Source organism: Leptonychotes weddellii, chromosome 3, assembly GCF_054177405.1.
Source record: "Leptonychotes weddellii isolate Sample4059 chromosome 3, ASM5417740v2, whole genome shotgun sequence".
NCBI classification, from domain to species: domain Eukaryota; kingdom Metazoa; phylum Chordata; class Mammalia; order Carnivora; family Phocidae; genus Leptonychotes; species Leptonychotes weddellii.
The window spans coordinates 29,740,858-29,752,627 of NC_138371.1; the positions used below are offsets into that span (position 1 = coordinate 29,740,858).

Genomic DNA, 11,770 nt, shown 5'->3' on the forward strand with positions numbered 1-11,770 from the left:
AACTGAAAAGAAATCAGCAAGAGGATGACTGATGAGAGCACCAGAGTTCAAGTCTCAGATAGAGAGGAAACCATCTTGGTGTCAGAAGGCTGCTCTCAGTTCACAACTTCCTGTTACCCCATTCTGTCAGGGTGGGAGGCAGTGTGAAATCAATACTTCTTTATATTCATATACATTCAGCGGGAAAAAAATGGAGGGACTTTCCTACTTGTAAAAATAAATTATAAATAGATCTTAAACATAAAAACAAAAAAGAACAAAAAACTCATGCCTGGATTACTTTAATAGCCTCCTTCCTCATTCCTTAAATCCACTTGATATATTAATGCTACAATAATTCTTCACATTTGTACTTTTCTGTTGAAGAATCTACCTGCTTTTTAATCAAGTACGAATTTCTTGGCAGCATTCAAGCCATCCCATATGATTCTAGCTTATTTACCTAATCTTACTTTCAATTACTTCAAATGTAAAATTGCTTTTTCAGTGAAGTTTATCATTTCAATGTTCCTTCCTCCTCTGATACCAAAAATACAATCACACCATATCTTTATTCATGTAATTTCCTGGCCTACAGTATCTCCCCTCTAATTCCTTACCTACCCAAATTCAATCTAAACTTTAGCATTCAGGTTAAGTTGCACTTTCCTGTTACAGAATTTGCATGGATATGTTCCTTCTCTGATGAGTTAGCTAACTGACACATTTGGTACTATATACTATACCATTATGTTTTCCAACAGTTTTTTGTTTTCTGATCTACCTCAACAATATTTTAAGTTCCCGGTGAATAAGTAAAATCTTGTACCTCTTTCAGTCCATGGCACCCAAAGTATTGCTGGGCACAACAGATACTCAAAAAGTACTTGTAGAATGACATAGGGAATAAAATTATTTCTTTACACATAGAGACTTTCTCCTAAGTTATATCTAAAGTTTTATATTGCTTATATTTAAAAGCAGTTAAAAGTTTTGCTTCACAGTCAGGTTTAAATATTGCCTAAAGTTAATATTATCAGATTAAACATGAAAAGTCTTCTGAACTAATTTGAAAAACTTGAGAATGTGCAGGTTTGTCATATAAGATATGATGCTGAAATAAAATGTTTCAAGGATCAACTATACCCAACCTTTATATGTTATCTTTTTAAATTTTATCTGAGAATTTAACACTTTCAATGTCTAAAAAAATATTAGAAAGAACATTACAAAAATCTTGTATTGCTTCAAATTCTTCATTCTCTCCCAAAGCAATGACCAATCTGTAGTCCTAGTCTATCTAAAACTTATTGTGTTGATCTCATACATTGATAAAATCTCTCTAAAGAGCAATCATCTTTATAACACCTGTAAACATTTAAAATAATATAACCCTTGCCCTAGCAATTTCATTTCAACAAATTTATCCTGCTGATATACTTGCACAAGTATACAAATAGGTATAATGTTATTAACTGCAGCTTTGTATATAATAATAAAGAATACTTTTCAGATCCTACATGTCCATCACTAGAGGACTAATTCAGTAAATGACAACCCATCCATAAATGTAATATTGTATGGCTACTGAAAAGAAGGAACCATGAAACTAATATGTCAATTATATTTCAATTTTTAAAATAACTAAATGCAAAGAAGGAACCCTTCCTTTTATATGCAGATATGGAGACAATTTTGAGATACACTGGGAATGAAATAACAAAAATAAAAAGAAAGTACAGAGTGGTATATGTCATTACATTCACATTAGTGTGAAGCAATAGTTGTGCAGTAAATAACCACAACAGGCATTCAAAATAGAAATAAAGCAATGTGAATTCACAGCAGGAAAGAAGGTATACTACTACCTAACCTTAAGGAAAGAAAATATTAGTAAGTTTTATTGAGATTTCAACATTTATGAGTGTAAAGGAGGATATATATATATATATATGCATGCACATACACAGGATATCTTTGGAGGGTTGCTCAGAAAGCTGGTAAGAGTTGTTGCCTTAAAAAGGGACATAGGACTAATGAATCGTTGAACACTACATCAAAAACTAATGATCTACTATATGCTAACTAAACACAATAAATAAATAAATAATAAAAAGGGACATAGGGCATAGAAGTAAAAGGAAACTTACCGGCACTGTTTAAACTTAATAAAAATGTACATATTAGATATTAGAAAATAAATACTTTTTATAATAAAAAGGAAATTAAAGAAAATAAAGCTTACCGGGCTGGACAAGTGGCTTTGTAGAGCTGACAAGACCTGCTCTCCTGCTCACTGATTTTTTTTAACTGGAAACCTTTTCTCCTTGGCCCATACTGACACTCCATTACCACGGCTCTACTCCCTGTGGGCCAAAACCAACTATTGATATTAATTCAAGTATCCATCTGTTCTGGACACTAGAATAAAAATAACTTGGTGGTGGCAATGTCAAAATTTACACTTTCAATTACACAACTTTAAGGAAAGAAAACATCAGTAAGTCTTACTAAGTTGTACAAACACATAAGTTTAAAAGTTTATTATAATATTTACCAAATGCACATTATGGTAAAGAAATTTGCAAATACCACATTTACTGAATGTTAACTGATATTTACATACATACGGTTTTTAGTAATAAAATTTCACCACTTTATAAGTAGAAATTAGCAAAAGCTACATTTATTAGTAAATATTGTCATGTAATTTCCTTTTATAGTTATTTCCTTATTTCTATTTGTACTGTTAAAATATAGTTCCCCCTTATTCATGGGGGATACGTTCCAAGACCCACAGTGAATGCCTGAAAGGATGGATAATACTAAACCCTATATAAACTATGTTTTTTCCTATCCATATATACCTATGATAAAGTCTAATTAATAAATTAGGCACAGTAAGAGATTAACTACAATAACTTATAAACTAGAACAATTATAACAATATATTGTCATAAAAGTTATATGAATGGGGTCTCTCTCAAAATATCTTATGATACTGTACTCACCCTCCTTCTGGTGATGATGTGAGATGATAAAATGCCTACATGATGAGATGAAGTGAGGGGAATGACGAAGGCATTGTGATGTAGCATTAGGCTACTATTGACCTTCTGACAATACGTCAGAAGGAGGATCATCTGCTTCCAGACTGTGGTTGAGAACAGGCAACTGAAACCTTGGAAGGTGAAACTGCGGATAAGGGGGGACTACAATAATGTAATAACCAGCCTCTGAGATGGTCCCCAGTGATCCCGGCCTCCTAGTACTCACGTCCTTGTGTAATTCCCTCCCCTTTAGCATGGGCTAGACTTACTAAGTTACTTCTAATGAATATGGCAGAAGTGACAAGATGTTATTTTTGATATAAGGTTATAAAAAGACTGTGACTTCCATCCTGGGTACACTCTTGCTCTTGCTTGTCTGAGGTGAGGCAGCTCTGTGGTGAGGCCCATGTGGCAAGGAATAAGCCACATGAGTGAGCTTGGAAGCAGATCCTCCCCCAGCCAAGCAGTGAGATGCCTGCAGCTCCAGCCAACACCTGAATTGCAGTCTTGTGACAGAACCTGAGGCAGAACCACCGTGCTAAGCCACTCTTGGATTCCGGACTCACAGAAACCAGGAGATAAATGTTTGCTATTTTCAGCCATCAAGTTTTGGGTAATTTGTTACACAGCAATAGAATATAAATAAATGGATGTGAAAAGTTCATGGCTTTAAGTAGAATATCCTATTCTAGGTAGAGTACAGCAAATTTTTCAAATATAAAATAAACGTCGTAAGTGAAAGTGTTGATAAAGCCAACATTAAAATTTAAAACTTTAAAAATTTAAATATAAATTTAAGAATTTATATTAATATAGAGATAATAAGAATTAATACGCAGAATGTAAAGAGTTACAAGTAATTTTTAAAAATAAAGAACCAAACAGAAGAATGGGTAAAGACTACGAATAGGCAATTCAGAAAGAAAAAAAAGATATTAAATGAACAAATAAAAAGATGTTCAACTTTACTAGTAAATATGGAAATGCAAATTCAAGCAATAGTAAAATACTATCTCACACTCTTCATATTGGCAAAATAAAAAATTTGACAATACTCTAAAATAACTGAATCCAGTGCTCGCTTTGGCAGCACATATACTAAAATAACTGAATCCACTTATGAATTTTAACATCACAAAAAGGTGTTGCACATAGGTAGCAATAAGAAGTACACAGCACACCTATGAAGTATTCTTGCAAAATACTTTAATGGAGATTAAATATTCATTTAATTAAGCCTCTAGATCTAACAATTCACAGGAAATATAGGAGATTTTTAAAAAACATGTTAAACTACAGCACAGAGATGGAATCAACAAAACTCAGAATATAGAAAACTACAGGATAAACTACCTGGGGGAAAAGAGGAGAGAAATTTTTAGATGAAAAGAAATTAAGAGATAAAACCAAATGTAATCTGTTTGGATGTGAATTTGAACAAACCTATGGAAAAAGAATTATTAGATAAGTAAAGAAATGTGAACATTGGACATTTTATGACATTAAGAAATTACTGTTAATTCTTTTAAAGTATGATAATGTGATTGCCATTGTATATATGTATGTACATAAAGAATCCTTATCTTTTAGAGATATATACTTTAGTATATAATATATACTTTAGTAATTACAGATAAAGCAACTGGAATCTGGAATTTGCTATAAAATCATCTTGGAGGTGGGGAATGAAGAAGTGGGTAGGGATATAAATGAGACAAGAATGACCATACGCTAATATTTGCTGAAGCTGGATGATGGATACAGGAGAGTCATGGGATTTCATATAGTATTACCTTTACTTTGAGATATATATATATATACACATATAATACATTATTATTATATATTACCTTTAATATATGTATATATATGTATATACATGTATATATGTGTGTCATATATATACGAAAATTTCCAGAATACAAAGATTTTTAAATTCTGACAATGCTAAGTCATAAGGTAAATGAAGGAAAGGGAAATTTTCATACATTGTTGAAACAAGTAAAAATCGGTATAGGTCATCAATTCCTCATATACAATTCTGAAACTGAAAAAGTTCAGAAAACAAAATTTTTTGGAACCCATTTGACTGCAAAACCCGACCTGAACTTTATGTGGCTATTTATAATCTTTATTCCTCTTAGTGTTACTATCCATAAAATATTACTGTATTTGATTATGTGATATGGTCAACAGAATACTTGCTGGGAATATTCTGTAATATCATATTACATTCCAAAAATTCTGAAATACATGTGGCCAAAAAAATTTAGAGAAGAGATTTTGCACCTGTACAACCACTTTATTTTTTTTTTAATTCTTTTATTAGGTGGTCTTTTTTAAAATTTAAATTCAATTAATTAACATATAGTGTATTATTGGGCGCCTGGGTGGCTCAGTTGGTTAAGCGACTGCCTTCGGCTCAGGTCATGATCCTGGAGTCCTGGGATGGAGTCCCACATCGGGCTCCCTGCTCAGCGGGGGGTCTGCTTCTCCCTCTGACCCTCTTCCCTCTCTTGCTATCTGTCTCTCATTCTCTCTCAAATAAATAAATAAAATCTTTAAAAAAAAAAAACATATAGTGTATTATTAGTGTCAGAGGTAGAGGTCAGTGATTCATCAGTCTTATATAATACCCAGTGCTCATTACATCAAGTGCCCTCCTTAATGTCCATCACACAACCACTCCATCCCCCCACCCCCCTCCCCTCCAGCAACCCTCAGTTTATTTCCTATGATTAAGAGTCTCTTCTGGTTTGTCTCCCTCTCTGATTTTGTCTTGTTTTATTTTTACCTCCCTTCCTCTATGCTCCTGTTTTGTTTCTTAAATTCCACATATGAGTGAGATCATATGATAATTGTCTTTCTCTGATTGACTTATTTCATTTAGCATAATACCCTCTAGTTTCATCCACGTCTTTGCAAATGGCAAGATTTCTTTTTTTGGGGGGGAGGATGGCTCTTGTACAACCACTTTAGAGAGCAACTTGAGATAATCTTGTAAAGATGAAATGGGCATACTTCACAACTTAGCAATTCCACTTTAATGCATGCACTATTAACTTATTTACATCTTTTCAACAGATAATGTATATTGTCAAGGTTTGACTACAGCATTCTTTGTAATACTGAAAATTAGAAACATCCTAAATGATCATTAGTAGAAAAATAATTGTGGTTTGGTCATATGCTGGAATGTTACATACTGGTTACATTAAGATCTGTAAGTATCAATATGGATGGATTTCAAGAAATAAGGGTGAGTGAAAATCTACATAACAATGTCCATAGTTTACTATTTATGAATATTTCAAACTATTCAAAACAATAAAATACATTATTATAAATACAAATATGTGTGGTAAAGTATAAAAATATAGACTGGAAAGATACACAGCAAATTTAAGTAGTGGCCGCCTGTGGAGAGTTAACATGGGGATTAGAACTATGGAGGGGAAAAATGTTCCATCTTTTATAGAATACTGACGAAACCTGGGTAGAAGAGGTTACATGTATCTCATCTTCCTCCACATATCTTTTTTTACCTTCAGAGGTCCAGGATGAGAATGCAACTCTTCCAGCTGAATCAGTATTTCCATAGTCCTAAAATAAATCACTTTTCTTTATGTTCTTTGGGATTTGACTAGTCCTAGGGTGAATCTCTGGAAATTGTTTGAAACTCCACCACTTTAGGGGCGTCTGGCTGGCTCAGTCAGTGGAGCATGCAACTCTTGATCTCAGGGTTGTGAGTTTGAACCCCATGTTGGGAATACAGATTACTTAAAAATAAAATCTTTAAAAAACACACACACAAAACTCTACCATTTTAATACACACTAGCCCAATATTTGAGAATAGTATATGTAACAGATTTGATGCTTGAGAATCCTAATATTGGAATTCTGTATGCTATAACTCCAGATTGCATACAAATTCTACACAGTAACTCCAGAGTTATAAGCTATAAGCTATATAAAATGAATACAAATTTGTCCCACAAGATGAATCAAGAGAGAAGAGAATATCTGGACTGGATAAAAAAAAAAAATCCAACAGATATACATATTTAGAATAATAAAATTGCTCTATTAATATTTTTATTTTCTATTTATCAGCATAATAGCTAAGGAAGTATTATTTATTTATTCTAATGTATTAAAATACAATTTCATAAAATAATTGGTCATATTTACTTCAAGTTTTCTTTTTAATTTAATATGTACTTTCATCAATTAATATTCAGTTGTCATCCATAAAAATGAAAATTTTGGTAGGAAATTTTTATGAAAACACATTTTCACAATGGATCATGGCTGTGCTGAACCTTTTAAAATAATTCTTTTAAAAAGTACCTGCATTGACAAATGGGATTCCATCATATGGGACATACTGAGATTTCCACATCAAGCGTGTAGCTGGCTTGGCTGGGCTTGGAGATTGGCGGGTCCCCCAAACACTCTGTGTTTGCTGCTTATGAAATGTTAGGACACTTTCTAATTCAGTCTCACTTACACAGTAGCCACGGTATGAATCTCCAATTTTCTGCATGTAGTAGAAATTAAATAACAAAATTATTAGCAAGTATGTTTCATTGTACAAAAAATTTAATGAAGTGGTTGTCCAAGATAAAAGACTCATTGGTTTTCAAAAGAGAATGTCATTCTCCCCTCAGATCAATGATCTTGTACAACCAGTGTATCTGATTTCCTTTCAACCAGCATTATCAAATAGATATTCTCCAAATATTTGTTAAGAGAATATAATGTCAAACTCATGGCCACACCATCAGTATCAAAATCTTGCTTGAGAGAAATAATACTTAGGGAGGTAGTTTGAAGAATATATTGTGTATCTATTCTTCCATATATTTAAAATTCTACCCCTAGATCCAACCAGATCAGCATAAAACTAGCCATAAAGTACTGGTTCCCTATGGGGCTTCTTTTGCTAAAATTAATTTTGATAGGACATGAATCTTTTTGAAAGCCTATGAAAATTGTGATGGTATCTCCTAAATGGTATCAAAGAATTTGCTCATTATATCAAGATTCTTTTTAAGAAGATCCTTCTCTGAGAGAAAATCCTGTCTGAACTTAGTACCAAAAATAGTTAATCGTTTTATTTTATGGAAATTAACTTAATTACTTTTATCTAATGGAAACAGACTAACTGCGTTTTCCCTTTTTGAAATGTAGATGCTTAAATTATAGACAAGTGTATATGTACGTGTGCACATATATGTGTGTGTGTGTACATACAGTTCATTAAGATATACATTTCGTACTTCCATTTTATGATTACATTCTTGTTTTTCTTTATTCTTTAGTTCCCATTTTAATTTCCACCTTGCTAATATATTTTATGTATTTTTGTAAGCTGTCTTCATTCTTCCTGAAACAAGGAAGGTGTAAATAAATCGTGTAAATAAAATGATATTATCTACCCCTAAGCATGTAAGTAACCCTCAACAAAAGTAGAAGCTTTTTCTATACCAATAGAGAAAAATCTATTAACTGTGATCTCCTACACTAAAGCATACAAACCTAGAACTGACTCCATGTATGTTTCTCCATTAAAGGGAACAAGAGCAGAGATGTGGGACTAGGAATCTTTTTACTAGACTAAATTTTTCACCCTGCAGGCATACATTTAAAAAGAAGAAGGTATAGGGGCGCCTGGGTGGCTCAGTTGGTTAAGGGTCTGCCTTCAGCTCAGGTCATGACCCCAGGGTCCTGGGATCGAGTCCCACATTGGGCTCCCTGCTCAGCAGGGAGTCTGCTCCTCCCTCTCCCTCTCCTTCTGCCCCTCCCCTGGCTTGTGCTCTCTCTCACACTCTCTCTCTCAAATAAATAAAATCTTAAAAATAAGTAATTAATTAATTAATTAAGGAAGGTATCAAAATACTGTTGTGGCTGTACTTTGGGTCATAATAAGAGATAATCTGATGCCAAGCAATACTTTATCTCCAATTTCCCCTAAAAATAACAAAAATGCCTAGGCTTACAAATATTTTTCTAGCCCAGATATTTCTGCATCAAAATATCGACTACAGGGACTCCTGGGTCATTAAATGGCTCAGTCATTAAACGGCTGCCTTCGGCTCAGGTCATGATCCCAGGGTCCTGGGATCGAGTCCCACATCAGGCTCCCTGCTCCACGGGAAGCCTGCTCTCCCCCTCCCACTCCCGCTGCTTGTGTTCCTGCTCTCGCTATCTCTGTCTCTGTCAAATAAATAAATAAAATCTTAAAAAAAAAAATATTGACTGCAAATAAAAGTAGAAACATAAAGTCCAGCTTATTAACAATTTTTAACAAATAAAATGAACAGAGTTTATAACGTTGTCAATGAAAGGAAAAATTCAGAATTAGTACAATATAACCAGGTCTCTATCAGAAGATAAAAAGTTTAACAATTTTTTTTTTTGTTTTTTTTTAAGTTTAACACAGTTTTGAAATTTATTCAACTAGTGCATTTTGGTCAAATCCAAAAAATGCTTATGGAAAAACATAATTAAATGAAAAGTCAAAAAGTAAAAAGGATTATTAAATACACATATATATTTTAAAGACTTTACTTATTTAAGAAAGAGAGCATGAGTGGAGGGAAGGGGCAGAGGGAGAGGAATAGGGACAAGCAGACTCCCCACTGAGTGTGGAGCCCAATGCAGGGCTTAATCCCAGGACCCTGAGATCATGACTTGAGCTGAAGTCAGATGCTCAACAGACTGAGCCACCCAGGTGCCCCTATTAAACAATATTTTGAAGCAAAATGCAGAAAACATCTCTTCAGCCATCAACCAAAATTGTTTTTCACTATTGATACAGCTTAGGAAAGAAGAAAGACTCCTTCACTGATGGAGATATTCATTCTGTTGGACAGAATGAAACTAGAAGAGATTTTAACTATTAGTTTCTTATAAGATGTATGACATGAGGTAAGTCACACAATGCAAATGGTTGTAAAACAAAGTGATTTGACTACATAATTGCTAATGCTTTAATGTCTATAGCATTCTGTAAGTTTATAATAACAATTTTAAAAACCCTCATCAGGGGCGCCTGGGTGGCTCAGTTGCTAAGCGTCTGCCTTCGACTCAGGGTCATGATCCCAGGGTCCTGGGATCGAGCCCCATATCGGGCTCCCTGCTCCACGAGGAGCCTGCTTCTCCCTCTCCCACTCCCCCTGTTTGTGTTCCCTCTCTCGCTGTGTCTCTCTTTGTCAAATAAAGAAATAAAATCTTAAAAAATAAATAAATAAATAAATAAATAAATAAAAACTCTCATCAGAGACACCTGGGTGGCTCAGTAAGTTGAGCATCTGACTCTTGATTTTAGCTCAGGTCATGATCTCAGGGTCCTGGGATTGAGCCCTGCAACAGCTCTGTGTTCAGCAGGGAGTCGGCTTGAGATTCTCTTTCCCTCTACCCCTCACCCTGCTCACGCTCTCTTTCTTTAAAATAATAAATAAATCTTTAGGGGTGCCTGGGTGGCTCAGTTGTTAAGCGTCTGCCTTCGGCTCAGGTCATGATCCCAGAGTACTGGGATCAAGCCCTGCGTCGGGCTCTCTGCTCAGTGGAAAGCCTGCTTCTCCCTCTCCCACTCCCCCTGCTTGTGTTCCCTCTCTCACTGTGTCTCTCTCTGTCAAATAAATAAATAAAATCTTTAAAAAAAATAAATAAATAAAATAATAAATAAATCTTAAAAAAAAAAACCTTTATCAAACAACAATAATAGTTCCTTTTGGAAACCAGTGAAAAACTGTAACAAAAAGTGTGAGGGAAAAAAATCTATCTACCTACCTATACATACAGACTTTCATAAATATGACTTAGAAAAGCAACAATAGTAAAAATGTCCTACTCAGTGCAATACATCACATCATTAGACTTTATTATTAGAACTTTTCACAAAATATTAAAACTGAAATAATGTTTTCCCTTTCTATTTTGAAAATTTGTTTAAAACAATGAGGCATTTTAATAATTAGTCATCATCACATATGGTTTACATGTACAGGAGCATGGTCCCTTCCCTTAAAAAGTGTACAGTCTAAATGCTATGTAATGATGAACAAAAAATTAAGCAAATAATTTACAACAGTAATGACAATAAATACCAAAGAACTTAAAGAGATAAATAGGTAAGAGCTAAAATAATCATTATTTACAGAAAAGATATATAGGACTTCCATTAGGATTTAAAGAATAGTTATAAAGGTAAGCAGAAGAAAATAAAACATATTAGGAAATGGAAATAAAAACAAGTCAAGGCAGAGATAAGAGAAGATTCTGAAGTGTTTGTACAAAGTAGGAAGATAAGGCTAACAAGAATGAATGATGAGCTGGAGAAAAGTAGTAAATAAAATAGGATAAAGTAATACCAGATTATGCAAGATCTTGAAAGCTATGTATAGTGGTAAATGATATAGAAAAAATAACACCGAACTTACTGGGCAATGAGAAAAAAATAATGAAAGCAATATTTAAAGACAAGTAGTTTTAGAAAACTAGATAGTAGGGCCCAGAAACGGAAAAGTCAAAGAGATTAGAGGGAAGGTTGTCACTATAATTAAGTTCAAGATGGAGCGCCTGGGTGGCTCACTCGTTAAGTGGCTGCCTTCAGCTCAGGTCATGATCCCAGGGTCCTGGGATCAAGCCTGGCATCAGGCTCCCTGATCAGTGGGAAGCCTGCTTCTCCCTCTCCCACCCCCCACCCGCGCTTGCATTCCCTCTTGCTGTCTC

General features: G+C 34.1%; 1 protein-coding gene across 8 annotated transcripts in view; it reads right to left on the minus strand.

The window, feature by feature from the left end:
* CARF (calcium responsive transcription factor) overlaps positions 1–11,770 on the minus strand; it is a 96,016-nt gene that overhangs the window by 67,029 nt on the left and 17,217 nt on the right. For all 8 annotated transcript variants that reach the window (XM_081815349.1, XM_081815348.1, XM_081815347.1 and 5 more), the window contains 2 exons: positions 7,382–7,571; positions 2,225–2,345 (listed from right to left, as the gene is read on the minus strand). In XM_081815349.1, the coding sequence (XP_081671475.1) occupies positions 2,225–2,345; positions 7,382–7,571 (311 nt within the window). The remainder of the gene's footprint in view (positions 1–2,224; positions 2,346–7,381; positions 7,572–11,770) is intronic.